General features: G+C 48.8%; 2 protein-coding genes across 5 annotated transcripts in view; one reads left to right on the forward strand and one right to left on the reverse strand.

Annotated features, from left to right (window-relative positions):
* STAB2 (stabilin 2) overlaps positions 1-11252 on the forward strand; it is a 147771-nt gene extending 136519 nt beyond the window's left edge. The window contains exons 62-70 of one of the 3 annotated variants that reach the window (XM_070600742.1): positions 582-744; positions 887-993; positions 2979-3098; positions 3988-4128; positions 5561-5671; positions 6601-6729; positions 7781-7897; positions 10692-10779; positions 10813-10909. In XM_070600742.1, coding sequence (XP_070456843.1) covers positions 582-744; positions 887-993; positions 2979-3098; positions 3988-4128; positions 5561-5671; positions 6601-6729; positions 7781-7897; positions 10692-10742 — 939 coding nt within the window. In that variant the 3' untranslated portion in view covers positions 10743-10779; positions 10813-10909. Of the gene's footprint in view, positions 1-581; positions 745-886; positions 994-2978; positions 3099-3987; positions 4129-5560; positions 5672-6600; positions 6730-7780; positions 7898-8069; positions 8247-10691 lie in introns of those variants that run through there. The other 2 variants (XM_008526302.2, XM_070600741.1) reach the window with 2 other exon arrangements.
* A 1905-nt stretch (positions 11253-13157) lies between these two features.
* The window catches only part of NT5DC3 (5'-nucleotidase domain containing 3), a 93107-nt gene continuing 80349 nt past the window's right edge, over positions 13158-25915 (reverse strand). For both annotated transcript variants that reach the window (XM_070600747.1, XM_070600746.1), the window contains exons 12-14: positions 25744-25884; positions 19902-19966; positions 13158-17976 (exon numbers count right to left, since the gene is read on the reverse strand). In XM_070600747.1, the coding sequence (XP_070456848.1) occupies positions 17724-17976; positions 19902-19966; positions 25744-25884 (459 nt within the window). In that variant the 3' untranslated portion in view covers positions 13158-17723. The remainder of the gene's footprint in view (positions 17977-19901; positions 19967-25743; positions 25885-25915) is intronic.

Here is a 25915-nt window from a genome sequence, read left to right on the forward strand (position 1 = left end):
ATGATAGAGGTTTTTTTTAAGTTCCTATCTCAAAAGGTTGACATGAAGGTTAAAGATGTTGACACATGAAAAGCAATTGCAACAGAAACTGGCCCAGAATAAGCTCTCGATAAGTGTTATGATGATGATAATGGTGATGATGATAGTTATGGTGATGATGATGATGGTGGTGATGGTGATAATGATGGTGATGATGATGGTGACAATGATGGTGATGATGATGATAATGATGGTGGTGATAATCAATTAGAGTTCTATCAACCCATAAGCAGGAGAATTTGTACCCAAGGGTAAATGGCTGATAGCAAATCCTTTCTCAAGAGCAGAGAAAAGAGAAATGAGTGGGAAGGACTCGGGCACCTACAAGAAAGAGAGGGTACTACTTTTACCCATCCAATGGCTCAATCAACAAAAATTTAGCACCTATTATGTTCCAGGCACAGGAGTACAACAGGCAGAATGAGCCATAATCCCTGACTCCATGAAGTTTACAGTCTGATGGGGGAATTGGACATTAACCAAAGGACCCACAACAAATATGAAATTGGAGCTGACCCATGGTCAAATCTGTGTCCCTGTAGGCCAAGTACCACCTCTGTTCGGCAGGCTGGCTCGAGAGTGGGCGGGTTGCCTACCCCACAGCCTTCTCCTCCCAGAACTGTGGCTCCGGAGTCGTTGGGATAGTGGACTATGGACCAAGAAACAAGAGTGAAACGTGGGACGTCTTCTGCTACCGGATGAAAGGTAACTGCCCCAGCTACGCTCCAGATCCAGGCCAGGCAGCTGCTGAGCGACCCTCAGCCTGGCCAGCCAATCTCCAAGGGCCAGCTGGGGCAGCCCAGGCCTGCCTCACTGGCGTGGGACCCTGTGTGCCCCTGCCTTCCAGATGTGAACTGCACCTGCAAGGTGGGCTACGTGGGCGATGGTTTCTCGTGCAGTGGGAACCTGCTGCAGGTCCTGATGTCCTTGCCCTCACTCACGAACTTTCTGACGGTATGTGCTGTGTCTGCTTGCTTTCACCTCCGGGAAGGAGAGGTTGCCTCAAAGCAGGTATTAGAGAGGGGAGTCTCTGAGAGAAGGCCATGGCTCACCGTCATGGTTAAGAGCATGGACACTGGACCACAGCGCCTAAATCTGAAGCTTGGGCTTGCCACTTACCTGTTGCATCACCTTAAATGAGTTCCTTTCTTCTCTGGGCCTCAGTTTCCTCATCTGTAAAATGGAGATGATGATAGCACCAACCTCATAGGGTCACTGCAATCATGAAATGAGTTTATATTTGCAAAGCACTTAGACCTGTGGCCAGCACATGGAACATGCTATATTGGTGTTAGCGAGTATTATTGGACAAGAGTCTGATCTGCTGGAATGAGATGCTCTTTTGTCTGCATGGACAGGGTGGCGCAGTTAGCTAGCCTGCCTGGTGATCACTCAAGGAGCCAAATTATCAACACAGAGTCAACGTGCATTTTGCACTGCCCTTCCAGTCACTTCAGTATTCTCCATGTTATGTCCAATGAAGAGAAAGCCCCAGTTGGGGAAGGACTTGGTGTTGACTGACCAAAGAACAGAGCTAAGAATAATACCAACCAGAGCTAACATTTCCTGAGCACTGACTTTGCACTGGACACTGTCCTGAGCCCGTCAGAGCACTTTGCACCAGTCCACAGAATGTAAGCTCCATAAGGGAAAGGATTGTCTCTGATTGTGGCTGGTATACAGTAGGAGCTCAATAAATACTTGTCAGAAGGAATAAATCCTCATGCAGTCTTATGAGGTCACTTCTGCTATTATTCCCATTTTAAAGAAACTGAGGCTTAGTAAGGTCAAGGACACACTAAGGAGGGGGCACTGAGCATAAGGACAGGGCTTGCAGGATCAGAGCAGAAGTTAGACAAAGGACCACAAAATGATAAGTTTTTGCCCACAGACCAAAGGTATCCATCTAAATGGTCTAAAAATCAGAGTTACTGTAAATACTCTAAAGATAAACACCCAAACCAACGTTTCTGCTGCGTGAGAGCATGGCTTGTAACAGCATTTCAGAGAAAAGACAGTGTCAGAACAAACCCCACTGACTGTGCGCCCTTCAGCAAATTAATTAACTGCTCTGGGCATCAGTAGTCCTATCAGGACAATGACAAAGTTGAACTGGATAGTGTGATTTCTTAAAACGTTTTCAGTGAGTATGTATTGAGTACTCACTATGTGCTGAGATATATCAGTGAAAAAATAAACAAAATAAACAATAAACACAATAAACAAGTAAGTAGTATTGAATGCTAGAAGGTGATATACACTATGGAGGAAAAAGCAGAGGGGGGGCGGGGGGAGGGGGTGGGGGCACCACACAGTCCCCATCAGGCACAGAGTGATGACGGAAGGCCTTAGTGAGAAGATGGCAAATTTGAGTAAAGTGTGAACAGAGGAGAGGGAGTCAGCCATGCCGATTCGGAGGAAGGGCATTCCAGGCAGAGGGAAGAGCCGGGCAAAGGATGAAAGGCAGGAGTGTTTCGGGCAGTTTTGAGGAACAGCAAGGAAGCCAGTGTGGCTGGAGCAGAGTGAACGAGAGAGAGGACGACTGGGCGTGGGGTCAGAGGAGCAACAGCATCCAGATGGTTTGGGCTCATGGGCTGTTGTAAGGACTTTGACTTTTCCTCTGAGTGACGTGGGGGCCATTGCAGGGTTTAACAAGAGGTGACTCAAGATTTGACTAACATTTCACTTGACTGCAGAGGCCGCCATGTTGAGAATGGTCTGTGATGTGGCTGTGACTTAGCCATAGGATTCGTGGAAAAGGAAAAGTGCTCCTAAAACTCTCTGAGGGGGAGTCAGAAGAAACAGCAGAGGGGTGGCAGCCTGAGTTGGGGCTAATGTCGGGAATATGCCCAGACGGGTGATGCCCTGTGACCCTCTCCACCACCCGGGTCCTCACACACCAGGGCTGGCCCATCTGATCACTTCCTCCCTCTCCCCAGGAAGTGCTAGCCTATTCCAACAGCTCAGCCCGAGGCCAGGCATTCCTGAAGCGCCTGACTAACCTGTCAATCCGCAGCACCCTCTTCGTGCCACAGAACAGCGGGCTGGCGGAAAATGAGGTGAGTCGGGTTGCTGGTGTCTGTGCTGCAGACTAGCTATGGCTTATCTACCACCACAACAAGGCTGTTACAAATGACCCCAAAGTTCAGTGGTTACACGTTTATTTAGCTCACACTCTGCAGGGCAGGTGGCAGTGCTTTTCTGGTCTTGGTCAGACATACTCACATGCCTGAGATGGGCTGGCCATCGGCACATCTAGGCTGGCCTATCTGGGGCTCTGCTCACAGGGCTCTCAGCCTCCAGCAGGCTAGCCCGGGCATGTTCTTTTGGCGAGGGCAGGAAGTGGTGAGAACGAGGCCAGACCTGCCAGTGCTTTTCAAGCCTGTCTAGTCACATTTGATATGCCACTGTCCCACGTGGCTGAGCCCAAAATCAGACTGGAAGGTCCTCAGAGTTACACGGCAAAGGGTAAGGAGACAGGGAGCAGTGAGGAACCCGGGGCCACAGATGCATTCAATCTATCACATCAACCTTGCTCGTGTCATGGTGCACAGAGGAAGTGAACTGGCCATGTTTATTCAGCGCACCACAGATGGCTGACCTGAAGGCTCTGACAGCCCCACGCCCTACCCCACCTGAGGGCTGAGAGGGGCAGTACCTCTGCCCACTTGTTACCCCCTCGGGACCCACTCATTCCAGGACACCATTGGGAAGCTCTGCTTAGGCCATAAAGATGACTTTCAATGCCACATCCTAGCCAGAGGTAGCCTCTGGCAGAGCCCAGACCACCAAAAGCCTAAGAAAAACTTACATTTCCTGATCTCCACATGGAGGCAGAAAAGCCAAGGGCATGAGAAGTGATTTTTTTCCTGTGTCCTCTTTATCATTAAAACGAAAAATATTGTTTGGCCTTTAAAGACCATTCTTATGTTTCTCCTTTCCTCTCAGACACTGTCTGGGCGGGACATCGAGCACCATCTCACCAATGTCAGCATCTTTTTTTACAATGACCTTGTCAATGGTACCATCCTGAGAACAAGGCTGGGAAGCCAGCTGCTCATCACCTCCAGCCAGGACCAGCACCAACTGGTATGAAAAGTCTTCTGGGCTTATTGGGAGAATTGAAGATAATACATGCAAATCTCTAGCATACAGTAGGTGCTTAATAGATGGAAATGATTATTAGGTGAAAATACACCCTAAACCTGCAGATAGGGGGTAGCATTAGCTACACACCATAACACACCACACTGACTGTTAGGCAGCCTCACCCCTTGGGAAATAAGCCACCAGTGACCACCAGCCCTAGAAGCTGGTAATGAGGGACTGTAAATGAAACCATTTTAAAGCTGTCTGATTCTCCGCCTTTGTTTCTGTCAGACTGTCCATCTATCCCAGGCATTGACATGTGAGCCTTGAAGTCAAATGACTCTAGTGTGAAAAGCAGTTCTGTCACTTGCTAGCTGTAGGAACTTCGGCAAGTTATCCAACTTCTCTTTGTCCCTCATCCGAAAAATGGGGATGATGGTAACATGTTGATCATGTTGATGATGATGGCGGCGGTGATGGTATTGATGATGATAGTGATGGTGGTGGTGATAGTGATGGTTATGATGTTGTTGATGATGACGATGATGGTGGTGCTGGCGGTGATGATGGTGGTGATGGCGGTGGTGATGGTATTGATGATGATAGTGATGGTGGTGGTGATAGTGATGGTTATGATGATGTTGATGACGATGATGGTAGTGATGGTGGTGATGATGGTGGTGGTCATGATCGCTGTGACAACCATAATGTCAAAATCATAAACTCTTGTGAAGATTCAGTGATTCAAGGCTTGTGATATGCAAGAATAGAGCCTGATGTGTAGCAAGTGCCAAATGAGTATTACTTTTTTATTTTTACCTGATAAATGATTTCTTTTATTGAATATTAGTAGTTTATACCAGTGCATCTCAAACTTTACCAGGCATTTAGATCACCTACAGGTTTGTTAAAATGCAGATTGTAATTTGGCAGGTGGGGTGTGGGGCCTCGGGTTGTGCATTTCCAATGAACTCCCAGATGATCGCCCATATCACAAGCCAGTGGATCACACTTTGATTAGGAAGAGATTAGATCACTTAGAAATCCCTTTTCTAACAGTCTGGTGGAATGTTCGGAGCAGCGGATCTGGAGTCCGGAGGGATGGGGTATGCCATGTACTACCTGGGTGATCTCAGACAGACCGTTTCCTTCTGAACCCTCGTCTGTTAGACAAGTAGGCTGGACAGAATGACCCCTTAGGTTCTCTGCAGCTCTTAGATCAAGTTATTGGCACAAAGGCAACTAATGTGCTCTGGAGTGTCCTGGCAGTGAGCAGAAGTCCTATGCTGCCTATCAGTGAAAATAGGTCTGAAACCCAGGCTCCGGGACCTTGGGGAAACTGAGCAACTTCCCTCCTCGGAAGGGCTGCCCACCCTTGGAGAGAGAGCCAGATGATCACAGATTTCCGTCAATCCTCTTCTCATTTCCCTAGAATGAGACCAGGTTTGTCGATGGAAGAGCCATTCTGCAGTGGGACATCTTTGCCTCCAATGGGATCATTCATGTCATCTCCAGACCTTTAAAAGCACCCCCCGCCCCAGTGGTGAGTATCCAGGGTTCCTGGTGGGGGCCACTCGCCAAGAGGTCAACAACGGCTGCTGGAAGTCCTGTCCACCTCCCTCTTCTGGAGACTGGAGAGGCCTCCCCAGATGCATGGCAGCTGGCCTCGGGGATGACCCGCCCTGGCTCATCCCACCCCCACTCCTGTGCATTAGTAACACAACGCCTGTCACCGTTAACATTTGTTGAATGAAACGGGCAGGATGCCAACGGAGAAACCATTGGAGGGGAGTGAAAAATCCTGAGCTCTGGTTTGGCCCCTCCGTCTCCTCAGCTGTGTTCTTGGACAAGTCCCAGAACATCTCTGAGCCCTACTTTTCACATCTTCAAAATGGGGGTCATAATACTTCCCTCACTGGGTTCTTGGGAGGACTATGAGTCAATAAATATAAAATAATTAGGACAGTTCTTGGCACAGAGTACATGCTATAGAAGAGGTAGTTGGTTGGCTGTTGGCAGTGGTGGTGTCCTTAGTATTCTAACTTTGTTCTAAAGTGTGAGGGAGGAGTGACCACAGCTGGCTTGTGGGAAGTTCCACAGCATCGTGGTTAAGTGCATAAGCTCCAAAGCCAGGCTGGCTTTAAAGCCCATCTCTACCACTCACTGGCTGTATGATATTGGGCAAGTGCTTAATCTCTCTGTGCCTCAGTCCCTCCATAAAAAATGGAAATAATAATAATTGTCCCTATCTCTGGTCTATGATACATTTCAATGAATTATTTCATCTAAGGGGCTTAGAACAGTCCTTGGCAGTAGTAAGGGCTAGATCCATGTTAACTATTTCATCATTGTTTTAGCCCAACTGGCCTCAAGGTGCCCCAGGCCAGCAAGAATGGGGTGGGCTCTGGAAAGCACACCTCTTTTGGGAAGTCACCAGTTTTAAGTCTCGACCCCTCCCCTCTCCGTGTTCAGGCTGCAGTCCACACTGGCTTGGGAGCAGGAATATTCTTTGCTGTTGTCCTGGCCATTGGAGCCATCGCTTTGGCTGCATATTCTTACTTTCGACTAAACCGAAGGAGCATTGGCTTCCAGCGCTTTGAGGTGAGAGAGAGAAAAACGGGAACGTGGTCCTGGGGTCCGCTCTGAAATCCAGCCCCTGACTCAGGGCTACTTCCACTGACTGGAGGCTTCAGGAATTGAGTACTTGGCACACACTTCCTGTCTCCTGCATGGGGTCTCTGCCCCTCAGAGGAGCAGCAGTGACAGCTCCCAGCCCCTCCTCCTGGCTGAGACAGGGTTTGGGGAGAAGGGCGACGGGCTGCCAGTAGCACAGACCCTCCAGCCTCCGTGCCAAGGGTTTGGCTTGGAGGTGAATGCACCAGGGGTCCAGGAAGCACGCGCACCTCGGAGGATTCACGAAACAGGCACCCACCATGAGTGGAATGAGCTTCCAGGCTGACTGCGAGGGTGGGGACAGGGTCAGGGACCTGCACAGCCAGAGGCCTCATGCTTCAGCCAGCAAAACACATTTCCCCCATGTGAACTGTTGAGCCCACATCCAGGTCAGGGGTGCGCGGCTGACAGTGGGGTGACCCTGGGGACCAGGGTCGGCAGCAGCACAGTGGCTGAGTGCCCTCCCTTGTGTGCTTTCTACCCCTCCCAGCCCGCCCTCTCCTCCTGCTGCCTCCTCCAGCCACGCTGGTAAAGACTGGGCGGAGCCCCCGAGCAGCAATTCACCCTTGGAGCACATGACCTGCATATTTATAGGCTCTAGGGGCCAATGTCAAAAACATCCTTTTCAGCACAAGCGTACTTGCTGGATTAAAGGACAGGCAAAACCACTCCAGGGTGACAGAAGTCAGAATAGTGGTCACCCTGTGTGGGATTGGGTATTGGCGAGCACGAGAGCACCTCCTGAGGGGACAGAAATGCCCTCTATGCTGGTTTGGGTGGTGGTCACATATTAAGAAGTCACTTAAGATTGGTGCCTGTTGTTATATGTGTGTCAGATCTCAGTAAGGGACTGTTTGCTAAAAGAAAAGGCTCCTGCAGGTGGAGGTGGGAGCGTGGCTTGTTTTACCTGCCATCTTGGATGAGAGCTCCTGTTTGCGGACATCCTGGTGCTGAGCCCTGTGCTTGTCCTTCCCCGCAGTCAGAAGAGGATATCAGTGTCACAGCTCTTGGCAAGCAGCAGCCCGAGAATATCTCGAACCCCTTGTATGACAGCATGACTTCGGCACCTCCAGAACCTTCCTACGACCCCTTCTCAGTGAGTGTGCATTTTTACCAGCCCGGATGCAGGGGAATGAGGTCTTTCAGCAAATCTCGGTGGAAAGCTTCGCACCAAGAAAAGCTCACTTCTAGAACGTGTCTGGGGGCAACAAGCGTAAAAGCCAGTGTTGCAAGCTGAAGGAAGCCATGTGGTTGTTCTGTATTCCTAGGTTCTTTTGGGCAGACGGCAGAAGGCTCCAACAATTAGGGATAGGAGAGAACTAGAGGTCGCCCACCCCTAACCTCATGACCGGGTGGACATGTCACAAGCAGAAGAAATCTTGGGCTGAATTCTGCCGCAAACATTTATGAGGCAGACAGTGCAAAATAAGACATGAGGCCTTAAAAAGGTATTTTCCCTTTAGCAATGCTTTAAATTTATATTTACACTGTAGATCGAGATTTTTCTGCCTGCTGTCAGGGCTGCTTCTTGCCTTGGGAGCTAAGTTCCTTTGATGAGGTCTTTTCTATCTAGAGGTGCATATTCCACGATGGTGTTCCAGAAAAGGACCATTGTTCTAGAGTTAGTGATCCTTGAGCTTAGATGGGGCCTGCATGGACTTCAACTCAGGGGGACCCCAAAACAGGGTACCCTATTCATGCTGAATGTGCAAGGTACACCCTGCCAGTAGTTTATTACCAGTTCTGAGAAGCTAGGGATAAAACTTAATTCTTCCTTTAATATAAAAATAGGAAAAGTTAATAGCCAGTACGCTGAGTGTCCTTTTGTACCTCAGCAGACAGCTGACAGCATTACTCAGGTCCAGGAATTACTTGAACCTTGGCATGTGTGGGTCTAGAACCCTCGTGCAGTAGCAACCAAAGCCGGAGAGCTGCTGTAATTGTTTTGTGCCTGGACTTACACTGCCCCTCCCCCCGCAAGACTATATTATGGTGACAGAATTTTTGTTAGGTTGGCACTGAAACATTAGAAATATTCTATTGCACCATTTTTAAGCCTGTATAGTGTAACAGATGTTATTTTTCTGCAGGGTACCAAACATAAATATCTTGTGGTTCTTAGTACCTGTGGTAGCAGATTTCATATACTTGCAATAGATTGAAAAATAACCAGATCATAAATCCTATTTTGTTTTTCAATCAAACCCATGTGAAAGTTTCCAGTTCAAATTGCACATAAGTTCAGCTAGCATGCATTTATTAACTAATAGTTTATTTCTGTAAGCATTGTTATGTTGAACCCAACCTCAATTAAAAAGAAGGGGAGGGCTGGCTCAGTGGCGTAGTGGTTAAGTTCGTGTGTTCACTTCAGTGGCCCAAGGTTCACAGGTTCAGATTCTGGGCATGGACCTAAACACCGCTCATCAAGCCACACTGTGGCAGCATCCCACATACAAAATAGAGGAAGACTGGCACAGATGTTAGCTCACAACCAGTCTTCCTCACCCAGAAAACTAAATAAAAATAAACAGGAGGAGAAAAAAGTTATCCAGCCTGTTCAATGCTCTCCAGACCTTCTCAGCCCCATGCATGAAAGATTCTGCTGAGGCTGGCAAGAGAGCATCCTAGATGGAGGGGTCAGCTAAACCTTCTAATCAGAGCGGGGGGCAAAACTGTTCCAGTAACAGGAATCCTAAGCTGAGGGTACCATTCCAAAAAGTGATGTGCTAGGTTCTCATGCTTTTACACTGAAGGGTGGGGGTGACTATACAGTATCTACAGCCAATCCAGACATCTTGAACACATCCAGTATGCTAATTAACAAAGCTTCTGTGCTGATCAGAGCTACAGACTGGAAGGCTTGGGGTGGCTGCCTCTGGAGTACGGCCTCTGATTAGACTCTCTCAAATGCTCAAGAGCCACCGTGGTTCAGAATGAATTTTCAACTCGAAAGGAGTTTTTTGTAATCCTATTAACAGCCACCTTTTGTGGGGTACCTGTACCTTCCTTAATGTAGTATCTAATTGAATCCTCACAGCTCCCTGTGAGGTAAATGCTGTCAGGACCCTTTGTAGATGAGAAAACTACAGCAGAGTTGAAATGATTCATCCAGGGCTACACACCTTCAAACAACTGAGCCTCTCCCAGAACGGGAGGCCGTGACCACTGTATCATCCTGCCTCCCAGCAAGAGCCGTCAGAAAGCAGCGTGAAGGGACCCTCCCACCGCACGTGTGTTCACAGGGCACTTGGGGAAGAATCATTTAGGCTGTAGGGGAGGAAAAAGTTTTCCTCAACCCTCTTAGGGTCCCTGGCTGGGTCTGAAAAGTAAGCTGACAAAGACGGATTCACAAGAGACAAGCATATAAATTTTATTGAATGTTGACATGCACATGGGAGCCTTCACAAGAGAACCAAGACCAGAAGAAGTGACCCAAGCAGGAAGCTTGTATACATTTTAGACAAAGAAACAATACATCTGTGAAGAATTGACAAGACAAAGAGGCGTGGGCTGGGGGTGGTCAGTGGTGAAGCAGTAACCAGGAGGGGAGGGGGTTAACAAGGTTTGTCTGTACAGGTTTCTTGGCCGCAAATTCCCCACCCCTGACGATGAGTGCCTCCTCTCCTCCTGGTCCCAGGAGAGCACCTTTCACATGGGAGTTTTATGACCTGTTTCCGGGAAGAAGGGCAGGGGAACAGGTCACAGAGACCTTCCTGCTTCTGCTGTTTTTAAAAACTCCTTCAGCTTAAGATACTTAGTACGCCAAGGTGCCATATTTTGGGGTAGCGTGTCCTGAACCCCATCAAGGCCTCAGACCAGTGGCCAAAAGAAATGCTCGACAAGCTGGTCCTGTGCGTCCTCTGCGTGTTTCACAGACCTCTCTTTTCCAGGACTCTGAAGACCAGCAGCTGGAGAGCAGTGACCCCCTGGGGGCACTGTGAGGGCCCGGACCTGCTACAGTCAGCCGTCACCCACGGCCTCACCAGGCTGCAGTCAGCCGTCACCCACGGCCTCAGCAGGCTACAGTCAGCCATCACCCACGGCCTCACCAGGCTGTCAACTGTGAATCCTCAGCACCAGGTGCCTTTTGGGAATGTCAGGTCCTTCAACATTTCACAGTAGGAAGCACTCAGAAGCCATACCTCATGTTCTTTGGTTCATCTGGGGGATTATTTAGTTTCTGTGGGTGAGGGGCCATGTCAAATCCACCCACGAGCCCAGGGTCTCCCTCCTGACCCTCAGCTGTCCCTCCTGTGTACCTTTAGGTGGCACTTAGTACATTCTACCCAACACTATAGTAACGTGGCCTTGTCTTGTTTCCCTGTTATACTGTAAGCTCCGCGGGCAGGGACTTGCCTCATGCATGTGTATCCAGTACCCAGCCCAGTGTCTGGCCCAGGAAATGTGCTCGATAAATGTTTATGAGACAGAAATAAAGTCAACAGAATATATCTAGTGTTTTGAGAAACAACAGTTTGCCACAGGAGGAGTCAAACTTTGAAGGTAAAATCCACTTATTAGGGCTAATTATGGCCTTTTCAATTAGCCAAAATCTGCCTTACAAATTCTTTCTTAATTGTTTTGTTTGCTTGTTTGTGCATTAATTTTAAGAAGATGTGATAACCACAATGAGTCGTCACTTCACACCCACTAGGATGGCTATAATCAAAAAGACAGACAATCACAAGTGTTGACAAGGATGTGGAGAAAGTGGAACCCTCATATGTTGCTGGGGGGCCTTATAAAATGGCACAGCCACCTTGGAAAACAGTCTGGCGGTTCCTCAAAAAGTTAAACAAAGAGTTACCATATGATCCAGAAACTCCACTCCTAGTTGTATACGCAAGAGAAATGAAAACAGTTCCACACAAAAACTTATATACTGTGCATGTTCACAGAAGCATGATTCCTAATAGCCAAAAAGCAGAAATACCCCCAAATGTCTATCAACTTATGAATGGATAACCAAATTGCATATTGTGTATTTGTATAAATTATATATCCACACGATGAAATATCATTCCACCCTAAAGGGGAACAAAGTACTGAGATGTGCAACAACATGGATGAACCTTGAAAATGTTAGCTAAGTGAAAGGAGCCAGACACAACAGACCACATACTCTATGATTCCATTTCGATGAAATTTCCACAATAGGCAAATTCAGAGACAGAAGGTAGATTAGCAGTTACCAAAGAATGGGTAAGTGGGGAATGGGATTAACTGTTAAGAAGTACAGGGTGTCTTTTTGGGGTGATGAAAATGTTCTGGAATTTACAGTGATGTGTAGGCTCCAGGCAGTTCTTCACTGTGCAACGCAGGATGTCTACCACACCATGTCCCTGCCTGCAAAATGCCAGGAGTGCGACATCTGAGCATCCTCCAACCCACCCACCACACATTTCCAAATTGCCCCTGAGGGGATAGTGCTGGCCAGGCTTGGGAGTCACTGCTGGGGACAGAGAAGGGAAAGGCTGGGTTGAGCTGATCTCAGACTCTCCTCTCTGTTGCCCTCATGGCCCAAATATCACTGTTCCATATCATCGGGGCTTTTCCTGAGCCAAGTCCAAAATTCTGGAAGCCCCAGAGTAAGCTTTTTCACAGCTCCAAGAAGGGGAAGAAGTCCCCATTTCAGGCAGAGGAACAGCTACCATCCCCTCTAGGACAACAAGCCATGACGGGAGCAATGCCGCGTTTTCAGGAGATTGCTCCCCAAAAAGAATGTAGGACAGATTCCCTAGGGAGTCCACCACTACCACCTTCACAGGTACAAAAAGGCACATGAGTAAGAGGGAAAACAGCAGGCTCTCCATGGAAGGAGTGAATGAGAGTAAGCGACAGGCACAATGAGAGGTCAAGGATATTAAGGAATTTCAACACACATTTACACAGTTAAAAAATAAACTCTTCAAGCTACTTATAAATTTATCCAAAACCCAGTAGTGAGCTGACTTCATAGCACACACTCCTAGTTTAGTATTATTCAGTATTTTCTTCCCTTAAAACACTGCTTCCAATTCCCAGCTTTCCTGGTAATTCGAGTGCAGACAAACCTGTGGATCACCGTCTTCTTGTTCTCGAAGAGGGAACTGTTTGGGAGAAGAGAAATTCCACATGGGTCACCTGCTGCCCACCAGTGGCTAAGCTCCCCCAATTTTCCATCTGTAGCTTAACTACAGTCTTCAAGCTCTGCAAACAAGCAGTGTGCTTTCCTGGGGGTGGTGGGTCCGGGGCATGAGAAATGAACCCTGAATCTTTCACCCCTTCTCCAGGGGATACTCTTTTTTGGGTATATTAGAATTTGGTATGGCCTTGCCCCTAACTTAAGCACACAAAACACATGCTTTACAATAAACTGGACGATACAATTCAAACTTTTATTTGGCAGTAAGTTCCATATCATATAACATAAAATCAACATGTAGAATAAATAGCAAATTCACATTCAGAATAAATAGTAAGTCTACCTAGTTTGCATTTCTTGTGCCTGATGTGATCATACAGGCACCATTTGTCACTCTACTAAATGATTACAAAACAGTTTCCGAAGTCAGAGTTCAGGCCTGCAGAACGAGAAGAGCACAGAAGCACTGCTGTGGGCTGGGCTCCCTAGGACGATGCGGATGGAGATGCGCGCGCTGGAAATCTACAGGGCGGTGTTGTCGGTATCAACAGAAGGGAAGGGACGGGGTGAGGGAGAGCGAAGCAGGGCTGGCAGGAGGAGGAGCTGGGCTGCCATGCAGACACAGAGAGGCCTCGGCTGACCCCAGGGGGACTCTGGAGCTGGGATGGGCCCTCAGAGTTGGGCAGTCACAGGCTACCGGCTGCTCCAGGAAGGGGCATGACCTTGTCGGAGGCAGGGCTTCTCAGCAGGGGAAACTCCCAAAGAGGGCCAGCAGCTGGGACGGCCAGCACACCGCTGGGAGCTGGGGGAGTCAGTCCTTCTTCGGTCCTGAAGGGTTATCTGGGCAGCCAAGCCCATCGCCCACGACTAGCACAATCACAAACTAGTGCAATGAGAGGTATATCAACTCGTGCCCGGGCCTGGGAGCTCAATTACACATGACGACAGTTACGCCACGTGCTGGAACACGGTACTTTACCACTGGCCACATATGAACATACGCGCAGAGAGCAGCCCTGGGGGATGTGGGGCACTCACCTACAGAACTCCTTTCTACCATCCACACCCAACCGGGAGGTCCTTCATCTGCCAGCTTTCAGCAGGGTGATCCTGTCATTGTCACCAACTCAACCCACTATGGCAGGGGTGGGCAAACTACGGCCCAAGGGCCATATCCACCCTACAGCCTGCTTCTGACGCTCAAGGTGTAATGGAACACAGCTGTGCCCATTCCTAGAGTAGCAGCGACAGAGGTGGCCCATAAAGCCAAAAATATTTACGATCTGGCCCTTTCCAGGGGAAGTTTGCTGAACGCTGCATTAGAGAAACTTCACCCCCTTTCCTCACCTCAACCCACTAGTGGTGTTAAAGGTTAGCTGAACTTGGAGCCAAACTCCCAAATACTAATGAAAACAAAAAAAGGAAATTGGTACCAAAGGAAAGGAACATTAAGAGGGCAAAACATAAGCTCCCTAGCAGCTGAAGAGAGCAATCAGCAGCCTGGCTCTGGCCAAATTTAGTCTTAGAGCTTTCTAGACAAGGGCCCCCAAGTGGATCTTTGGCAGCAAACGAGCATTCGGCATAGAGGAATTCAATTCCCCTATTTAGCACACTCTCTACTGCGTAAAAGGCCTTTGGGGAGGAAGCGAGGAAACGCCATTTAGTTCACTCAAAGCTAAATTAGCTCGGAGGAAAGATTACTTCTCATTTCTCCTTTGCAATAATTAAGTGGGCCGACGCATTCAAAGCAACTGGTAATTTAGTCTGAGACATGCCAAATCAGTAACAGTTGGTTTATGTCACATGGTGATAGCAGAAAATGAGCTGAAGAGAATTTAAAAAAGGAAAAAAAGAGGCTATGTTAGGAGGAAAGTGGGAGCTCTAAGCCAAGCTCCTAAAATAGCTGAAAAGCCAGGTTTCATCAGTAAAAGAAACTCTGGGACATCAGCTGTACAGGCCCCCTCCAAGGCAACCTACTCTGGCTACCATGAGCCTTGCTGAACCGCCACAGCTGGCACGGACTGCTCCTGGACTATGAATTTTCGTTCACATAATTCTTAGAAAATCGGTCTAGGGGCTGGCCCTGTGACCAAGCGGTTAAGTTCGCGCGCTCCGCTTCGGTGGCCCGGGGTTTTGCTGATTTGGATCCTGGGCGCGGACGCGGCACCGCTCATCAGGCCACACTGAGGCGGCATCCCACATGCCACAACCAGAGGACCTACAACTAGGATGTCCAACTATATACTGCAGGGGCTTTGCGGGGGAGAAGAAAAAGAAGAAAAAAAGAAGATTGGCAACAGATATTAGCTCAGGTGCCAATCTTTAAAAAAAAAAGAAAGAAAGAAAATCAGTCTAACCAAAGCTAAAAACAGAAAATGTTTCAATGTGCACTTTCCAAATTGATTGTTTAAATGGTAGAAAACCAACTCACTTCCCTTGTACCAAAATGCTTTCATCAACGTGCACACCAGAGAACAAACGGGAAAGAACAAAACGCCCAGTGCAGTGGGCCAATCCCAGAAGAGCCGTGACAGCGACACAGTAAGTCCTTCTCAAGTGCAGACAAGGAGAACGCCGCTGCCCTTCAGGTGGAGACGGCCATCCGGCCCCGCACTCCAGGCCCCGGCATGGGGTTGCAGTCCGCCAGGCGCACGCCCGGTGGGCCCTGCTGAGACCAATGCCAGGCTTCTGCCCCATGGCAGCTCTCAATACCACCACCATGTTCAGGGGCCCAGAGACTGAAACTTTAATTGGTAATAAATCATAAAATTCATTATTCATACCCAGAAAATGTATTTCTCCCCAAAGGCTTAGATCACCTAACCTACCCATAAAGAAAGCAGGTTTTAAAAAGAGTTCACTTCATTCTTGAGTAAACAAAACACTTTGTAACTGGCACCTAGGAGATATCCAATGAATATCTGAGTGGATAAAAACTAAGAAATTTTTTTAAAAATACCCACTTCCTCAGTCGGCTTCTCCAAAGCAGAAACTATAGGACAAAAGCAGTGGCGTGTCCTTGGAGGACCCCAGCATAGAGCAGTGCTGGGCATCCACCTGCACCCCGTAAATGCCAGTCTCCAATACCCTTTGATGCTTCAAACACCTAGGAGCTAACACAGCCAACAAAATGCTCACCCCATTCCGAACAAGGAACGAACCACTGTGTTCATAATAAAATTGAGAAGAACAAAAGGGGGCCTGGTTGGGTCTATGGGGTCTAAAAGGTCACCTTCACTATTAAGAGTTAAATACAAGAAAACATCACAAGTAAAATGCCATTATAACAAGCGGCATCACAGAGCATGCTATTTAACTTACTCGCTGAATTGGTACATTCTGGAAGGAGGCCTATGGAATGCCGGGCTAGCGTTTCATCAACAGCTGCCTCTGATACATCTATACATTAACAATGCTGAATAAGCAGGCACTCCACACAGCCCCGTTCCTGTATCTGCCATCTTTTAGGTTTGAAGATATGTGTCACTTGCATTGTCCTTAGAAAGAAATGAGAAACAGCTGGGTCATTTCCAACTCTTTTTCTCTTATTTTCAAGGCCCTTTATCCTCTCCCACCTTAAACACAGACACCTGAAGAAAAGCATCCAAACTCCCAAAATAGCACAAACACGACAGCGAAGAAATTGAAGAAATTGAAGGGGAGGAGAGGGAGGGAGATGGCTAAGCAGTGGGGCCCCGCCCCCCGCTGAATTCAAGCCCCTCTCCTCGGCTGATATCCACGAGAGAGGCAGGCAGCTGTGGCTGCCCTCCAGACCAGGAGGGTTTCTGGTGTGCCGTGCATGTGTTCTAACAAGATTCCAGCAGAACCCAGTGGGGGTCATGGCTGAGGCATTTCATTACAAGGACAATTTTTTTCTGTTTCATTTTCTCTCCTCTAATGAGCACATTAAACCAACACGCGTGGCCTTTTCAGCTGTAAGAAGCTCCTGGGAGACCCACCACAAACGCGTTGCTCTTCTGATCCACTCGTTTCTCGCAGCCCTGTTCTACAGTGTCTGTTCTGCTAGCTGGAAATTTAACCAGAACTCATCTCTCCTCACCCTCCTTCTCTGGGGAAGAGAGCGAACCCGCCCATCACTATGGGCACCATTTGTCCTTCCCCGGGGTGGGGTAGGACACAGGAAGTGGATACTGAGGACGATCCAGGGACAAGGACCTGCAGCATCTCTCGTTCTTTCTCACGTGAGACTTTCCAGGGAGGCTGTCTCCTCTCAAGGGAGGCACCAGAATGATGCCAAAGCCCTCGGGCAGAGCGATCTGGGGGACACTGCTGTTTGGGGATCATCTCTGCTACCGAATGTCGCGTTCTGCTATTGTGGAGCTCACTAAATCATAAGCTTTCTGCGCGCAGTTTATCACTGCACGTCCTTGTGGCCCTGCAGTTGCCAGTGCACGGCCTGTGAACGTTCAGTACATTTTCCACTGAAGAGTCAAGCAAAACGTCACCTGCTGGAATACAGACACGGCATCGAGAAGTCTCACCCATTCCAGAAAAACTGACGCCAGTCACAGTACCATAGTAAACAAGAAGGCCGGTCAGAGAGTTTCAAGGTGAAGCTTGCCCTTCAGCCCCACAGGTACAGGAAGGCGGGACCTGGGCTGCTGGCTTCTGTCTTAACCGCCTGGGGAGTAGTCTCCATACATACAAAATAAATATCAAAAGGCATATCTGTGTCTTTTCCGAAGCAACACCCATAGCCACACAAAGTCAACCCTGTCACGTCCGCCCAGTCTGGAGCCGTCGCTGTTTCTGGCTTTTTCCACAGGTGGGCACCTGGTTACTTGGCCTGGGCCTCCTGCAGGAGGGGGAGTCTGAAGGTGGGGGGCCTCTCAGACCACGCGGGAAGTTCGTGCTGCAGGGGAGTCCTCCTGGGGTAGAATGTGTGGTTGACATCGTAGTTCAAGAGGCAGCTCAGAGACGCCATGTAGATGTCGGCAAATCGCGACAGGCGCCTCAGGAAGTAGGTCGGGTTCTGGTCTGTGCGGAACAAGCTTCCAAACTGGGCATTGAAGAAACTTTTGGTCATTTCTCTGAAGAAGCAAGAAAAGAGGAAAGCAACAGAGAATGATTCAAAAAAGATTTGTTTTTAAGTTACCGAAATCAAAATGACTTCTTCATTTTTATAGGACTCATTTAAGAGGAAAATTAGCCTAGAGCAGCCCCGGCTTCTAATCAGGAAAACAGTCTGTCCATCCGTCCATCAAAACAGCTCTGATCACTTTTCCCACTAAGGCCAGACGGAGAGAACACTGTTTAAGGCTCCAGTTTCAATGTGTATGCCCTCTAAATACGCACACCACATTTTCCAAACAAAACACAGGAGGCAGGAGCTGCTTCTGAAGGTACAGAGAGATGCAGAATGCTCTCAGTCTCCCTCATTGACAGAACGGGATCAAGACCCCCTTTTTATAAGGTCAGAGTGAGAACTAAGGTAAGAGAAATAAAAGCCTATTGTAATCTATAAAGTAGTTTTGTGTCTGAGAAATTAAGGACGATTTTATAGTGATGTAAATAATTCACCACCATCCATTAGACAGCTTCAAACACCTCGCTTCCTCCTCGCAGCCTAGGTTACAAGCGCTTTGCAAGGCTGTTCACCCCACCCCAGGCCCTAAGCCCCTGCAGGCGTGCGTGTGCACATCTGTGTATAAATCAATGCACACCATCCGATGGCTGGGACCCCTACACACAGAATATTCCAACGAAATGGATAAACACCACTTGACTGTTAATAAATGAGTTACAAACACAGCAGAAAATGTAATCATTTACACGACTGAGAAAAGCCACTAGTTGGTAGTAGTCTGTCGTTATAAGGTGACAGGAGATGCTGTGATAATAAAAACATAGGAAATTAAAAGAACTCAATTAGCTTGGTGGGTGGAGCAGCATAAATGGTTTTTAAACTTTGAGTGAAAAATCTCATTGAGCTAGGTGGTTGCTCAAGACTAGCATCCAAAACAAAACCTCTGGCGGGTGAAATGGCTCCTTCATCTAATAATCTGAGGTCCCCGGAGTGCAGGACACAGGTCCAGCCAGCTGGGGCGTGAGGCACGGAGTCAAATCACATTATACAGCTTCTTCCCATCAGCCTCTCACCTGACATTTTTACACCAATGTTAGAATAATAATCAAGTTAGAAAAGGCCCCCAACAGCAACCCCTGAGACGGAGGAGGAAGGATGATTCAACATGGCTGGGGCTTCTGCAGCCCCGAGGGGTGGAGTCTGCCCCCTCTCCACACCCACCCCCAAACCAGACTGCCCACTGCTCAGAGGCCAGACCCAGGCAGTGACAGCTTCTTCCAAACCTTCCAAACCGAGACAGCTGTGCCCAGGGGAGACGGGGCCAGGCACAAGAGTAGAAATGGTCAGGGAAACGGTCCACATACAGAGCATCCTCTTAGGGAAGCACGACTGTCCACGAGGCCTCTTTTGAACAACCATTTCCTTTAGAGGCAAACCCACCAAACTTCTCTGACAGCAGGTGGGCTTTCTTCACCAATAAACACTCTGAGACTGAGTGTGCACATACTCCTGAAATAGCCATGGGTACAAATAAGCACGCAGATTGTAGCAGCCCAAGAATTCATTGTGGGTCAGAGCCCACCTCGCATGCTGTCCCAGCAGCCACACGGTGCGGCCAGCATTACCAACAACCGGCCACCAGCTGCCCAAATGGGAAAGTCAAGCAGGCAGGGAGGAGGGATGGGAGGGGAAAGCTCCTTCAACGGTGGTCTTCAAAGGCAAGGGCAGGAGGGGCCACGGAGCTCACCGCTGCCTCAAGGAAATGTCACACACCACTCACAGCAGATGGCAGGTTCTTGGTAATAAGAAGCCTGCAAGCTAGAAAAGGATGTTTCGAAGCATGCCTCGGGCCAGCCCTGGGAAGGTGGGTGGACCCAGCACAGGCAGACAGGTGGCGGATTCACTGCATTCGAAACAGGCGGCTCTTACCTCATCTCCTTTCTTTCCTTTTTCCACTCCTGCAAAACCAGCTGTGACTCGGCATCTCTGTGAACCTGCAGGACAGAAGCTATCATGGAGACTGTTCTGGCTGTGAATAGATCCATTAGGTAACGAGGATTTTTAACGGGCAATTTTTCTTCTTCTTTTTTTTTTTAAAGATTGGCACCTGAGCTAACATCTATTGCCAATCTTCTTTTTTTTTCTTCTCCCCAAAGCCCCCCAGTATAGAGTTGTATATCCTGGTTGTGAGTGCCTCTGGTTGTGCTACGCAGGACCCCGCCTCAGCGTGGCCTGACGAGTGGTGCCATGTCCACGCCCAGGATCGGAACCAGCAAAACTCTGGGCCGCAGAAGCAGAGCGCACGAACTTAACCACTCGGCCACGGGGCCGGCCCCAATGGGCACCTTTTTTTGGAGGAATTTTATTCAGGTCTAAGAGGTAGGCACTTGGATGACACAATATATTTTCAGACTTCCCAGTGCAATCCTCCCTTCTTCACCAAAACAGTTTAAATGTCCAACATCAGAAACGTGGTTTAACAAATTAAGATGGAATGTTATGAAGCTATTAAACAAGGCCCATATTAAACTAGAGATATTAAGCATTATTAAATGCTATTGTATAAACATAATACATATGTATCCACAGGAAATATATGTGCATAATGTATATGTGTAATGTATCCATTATACATAAGTATTACATATATAAACAGTCTTAAAACACACTACCTAGTACGCATATCTGTACAGGTATAAACATAAAAACAGCAGTTAAGCAAAAATAGCAGGTATAACAGCACATCCTAATTGCAAACTGATTGCAAGCATATCAAAATATGTGCATATGTTTGGAAATTAACATGGGAATTTTTCTTTAATTTGTGCAAGGGTAGTAGGATTACAACTGATCTTAACTTTTTTCCCTGAATATGTTACCTTTAAAGCATTTAAGAGAAAAAAATAATTGTTTTTTATAAAAGGCAAAAAGGGAGAGCACCTCAACTAGATGGAAAAGCAAAGAATTTTCCGGTTGGGCTGAATGTGAGCAAAAGGCAAAAAGAAAATGACAGCAGCCCACAGCCTGACACATGGCATCTCCCAAGTCTCTCTCCGAGGCCCTCGAAGCTGAAGAGAATCACGCCGGCCAGAGCGAGAGGCGACATGAGCACAGGGCACAGGTGCGGCTCCCTGCAACTCCCGGGCAGCCGGACAGCCGGAGGAGAACTCCACGCAAGCAAACCATCTGCTTTCGATGTGGGAGCCCAGGCCCAGCTGTTCACCACACCTGCCCAGCTCAACAGCCCACTCACCGTCACCTGCTAAGGGCCTCTGTCACTCAGACAAAACCCCGCATCACTGAGCTTATAACTGGGGTTTCTCGCCCAACACCACTGCCTACACCACCAGGAGGCAGCCACCACCGAAGGAGCACTGCCTGTGCGTTACTGGAGCACCAGAAGACCGGCCCAGCTCTCCTCGGGGTGCTGATGCAGGGTCTGTGAGCCTAGTTCTAGTTAGCTGTCACATTTTAAATCAACAAATCACTCGCTACAGAATTTAGGCACTACAAAGTATGTGACCGGATCAAAAATCTGTAGGATGCCACAGGAATTTATTTATGTATATACAGACACATATACACATACATACACATATACACACATATGTGCACATACACATGTATATACATATGCATGCACACATATATACATATGCATATACACAATATACACACACACACTTATACATTTAGCACCTACTATGTGCCGCACATTGTGCTAGATGCTAAAGATACAACAGAGGACATGATGGTTGGCCCTGTAAACAGGTAAGCAGACCATGACAAAACAACGTAACTCAGAGAATGAGGCTGACTTCAGTCTGTGAGAGGAGCTCCGCTCCCACCTCTGCCCTTCTACCCTTCTTGGCCCAGGAACAAGGCACATGTGTCCCGTATGAAGGAGAAGCTTGTGGTCCCTTACTCCGCCCCACATTTGCAGGAGGGGAGAATTGGGACTGGTGACCAGGATAAAGATTACCAAAGGTAATCTACTTGCTCTCTCTTGTTTGAAACTAGCTGCCACAGGCCAAGGGAATTCTCACTCCATTCCTGCCCCTCAAGTGGGCCCCAGGGCAGGCTCTGCAGACACAAAGAGCCAACTCTGGGCTCTCCGAGTTCAAGGCTTTTCCAGTGATGGAGCAGATATCATGTCAGCCCCACTCCGACACCTGCCTGTTTCTCTACTGGTCCCGAACTCAGAGGGCAGCCAAGGATGACGGAGTCCAAGGTTGCTAAAGAGACATGCAAAGGGGGAGGCCCCAGAGCCCTGAGACCAGGGAGCAGGGCCAGAACAGAGAGCTGAGCTCTGTGGGTGCGCACCTTAACCCAGCGCCCCCTCGGGCCCTCCCATCCGAGGCCCACTCAGCACTGGCCTTGGCTCCCTTCCCAGAACCTCTCTCCATCATTCATCTCTCCCATACGATCAACCTCCTCATCTGGAACCTTCCCATCAACATTTAAACATGCTCAAGTCTCTGCCATTAAAAAACATGTATTTTTCCCTGAACCACCCCGTTCTCCAGCTCTGCTCCTCCTACGAGGCCAAACTTCAGAAAACAACAGTCTCAGGCGTCTACTTTAAAATACTTCCAAGACGGTGTGTTACTTAGTTTGGATTAATCTTTAACTGAAATCAAGCACTCCAGGAAGGGTACTCGGCATCACAAAGACTAACCGGAAGCCCACAGCAGAGGCTAATCCTACAGACACTTCAGCCACCTTTAGCCCCAGTCGTTGATCAGCACACATGGCTCCTCACGGCGACAGTCTACAAACACGCAGACTGGCTGCACACACTGGCCCTGCCAGCCCCATGCGGGCTGGGGATTACAGCCTCGCCGGCACAGCAGCCCATACCAGGGAGGCCACATCCAGCCACCGCCCATTTTTCTATCAGCCTCTGAGCTTAGGAACGGATTTTCCTTTTTAAGCAGTTGAAAACAAAATCAAAAGAATAATTTCATGACATGTGAAAATGATATGAATCATTTCCACGAATGAAGTTACTGGGACCCAGCCACAACCAGCAGCTTCCATACTGTCTGTGGCTGCTTACGAGCTACAACCACAGAGCTGAGCGGTCGCCACAGAGACCATACGGCCCGCCCAGCCTACCGTGCTGACTCTGGGCCTGTGCAGAAGTTTGCTGTTAACCAGCACTGCCACTGTCAACCACACCCAGTTTGGAGCACACTTCATGGCTAGTAAACTAGACTATTCTTTATAGCTACTTTCCTAAACCCGAAAATTATATACCTCTATTTAATTCATCAGCCTTGGCTCCAATGACACTCTGCTGGCTCCAAAGAAAATCCAACCCAACCTCTGAGGACAAATTTTTCTCCTCAGAAAACAGTCCACATGATGAGCTATATGCTCTCAAAATAAGCCCCAAAGGGGAGTTCTAGACACATTCAAAACAGGATCCCTGGAATAATTTCTAGCTTTCCAGGTGAACCGGAGTGACAGGGGTGTGGAGGAGGCGGACAGGGAGGATGTGAGAAATGACAGTCATCTGGATACTTTAAGTTATCGGTCACGCTCCTCTATATCCTAGTGAATCCAACTGGACAGAACGCTGTAAAAAGTGTTAGCACCCGAGGCGACAGCACGGACGTGAAGACTCGAGAGCCGGGGGCCTGGGCCCGAGTCCCAGCATCGCCCCGACTTGAGAAGCTCACTGTCTCGTCTGCCCTCAGGTTCTGCATCTGTGAAATGGGGATGATGTCAGTGCCTCCTTCGAAGAGCTGCCACGAGGACGAAATGAAGGAAAGCCCTTAGCGTCTGCAACACGGCAAGTTCTCATTTCTGAATTGCCTGATGCTGCTGTTCACTAACTCCGGGATTCTGGAAAAGTTCCTGATCTCTCAGCCTCAGTTTCTCCTCCTGTGAAATGGGGTGGCAATGTAAATGTTAATTCCCTTTTCTTCCTTACTCCTTGTATAATTAATTCTATAAATCAGAGATATTTTCTGTACTTCCATTCTCTAAAACACACACTCCTTAATCGCTGAACTTTCTATGTAGGTCAGAGAGACGAAAACCAAAAACTTCGACCTCAAAGCTAACAGGTAGTGACACCATCCACATGGGGGTCGGGCTGTGTCTTGGCCCCGCTGCCAGCAGCACAGAGAGACTGTGCCCAAGGAAAGAAGGCTCTGGCTGCCCCCGAGACCTCGAAACCAGGCAGCAGGGCAGCACTGCATGTAGCACGCTCAAGACACTCGGTGACCACACAAGCCTAGGTTCCAGTTCTTGCTTTGTCATTTTATGACCTTGGACATGTTACCCAACTTCTCAAACACCAGTTTCTTTATTCTAGAGTGGAAACATTGTACCTACCTGCACAGGACAGCTGTGACTGTTAAATGAATGCTGTGTGTAGAGCAGGGACTCAGCACAATGCTGGCATATAAAGAGTAACTGTGATTACGGTATGACCTAGGCACAGACTCGAAGCTACTCAAACCCAGAATGGACGCCTTTTATTTTTAGAATGTTATCTCACGGACAAGTATAGTAAGAGAAACAGAACAAGGCCTCGTCAGAGACGAGCCAAGAGCCAACACAGCCAGAGCACACTGGGAGCAAGGCCCGGGGGACGTGCAGGGCCCCACGCTCAGGAATGTGCACCCCGGGGTGAGGCCCCGGCCTGCCACTCCTCGCAGCTCAGCCTGAGCTCACTGCCAGCTGCCTCCACACGAGCGCCAGCTGGGCCAGGCAAGGCCGTTCCCCAGCCGCTCCCAAAGCGGCAGCAGGCCGTGGGCAGCAGGTTTGTCAGCCAAGAGAGCGGGCATCCAGGACCCTTATCCCAAGTGGGCACTCACATGAGATGGCTGCAGGCCGGGCCAGCTGAACGAAGCGAGAAAGCAAGCTGTCCCAGGAGACGGGGCAGGGGGACACCGCCGCACAGCAGGGCGGCTTCCACGGGCCGGGAAATCACAGCCAAAAACAACACTCCTCACTGGCTGTCCAAAACCGGCCACGTAACTTACAGAAAGAAAACACTGCCACTGCACTCCAGGGAGCCGGCCAACTGCGGGCATTACCCCCAAAATCAAAGGGAGGCTGCAGGCAGGGATCTTGACCCTTCCTCTGAGACTCCCTCCAATAAGCCGTGGTGCCTACACTGAAGTGTCCATTCCATAGGACCCTTCATCTTACAGATGGGGAAACTGAGGCCCAGAATGGAGCGGTCCACAGCAGGCTGAAGGCAGAAGCAGGACCAGACCCAAACATTGGGAGACACTCTCGAATCCCACTCCCCCACAGGATATCTCCCTGCCGGACTCTAAGGCGGAAGGACGGACACAGGATTTCCACTGACGGAGGAACGTCAACACCTGCGTCTCCACAGGCCCTACAAAGCTCTTCCTCCAATGGCTTTTGGAGGCCTTTTTAAAGGTCTCGTCAGGAAAATTGGCAAAAGTCTCTTAGGGGCAAAATAACCCCAGTAGTTAACTCTGCCGTTTACTGAGGATGACTTAAGCCCCATTCCTTATAACCACAATTAAAGGGAGAATATTTGAAATTACTATGAATGGTGGACTAACTTCAGGCCTAAAGAAAAAGTAGGAGAGGAAAAGTCCCAAACCTGCATCTGCTCTAACAAGCCGGTCAGGGTCTGCAGCCAGGTCATGGTCTGGACGTACCTGCATCTGCTCTAACAGGCCGGTCAGGGTCTGCAGCCAGGTCATGGTCTGGACGTACCTGCATCTGCTCTAACAGGCCGGTCAGGGTCTGCAGCCAGGTCATGGTCTGGACGTACCTGCATCTGCTCTAACAAGCCAGTCAGGGTCTGCAGCCAGGTCATGGTCTGGACGTACTGCTCCGTGTTCATGATTCTGAGCTCAGATCTTAATTCTGGGATAATTGCCCCAGTTCGCCAGCCATGCTTCAGGGTCAAATCCTGAGAGGAAAGATCACAAAAAGTCCACGTT

This window comes from Equus przewalskii, chromosome 29 (assembly GCF_037783145.1).
Source record: "Equus przewalskii isolate Varuska chromosome 29, EquPr2, whole genome shotgun sequence".
NCBI lineage: Eukaryota > Metazoa > Chordata > Mammalia > Perissodactyla > Equidae > Equus > Equus przewalskii.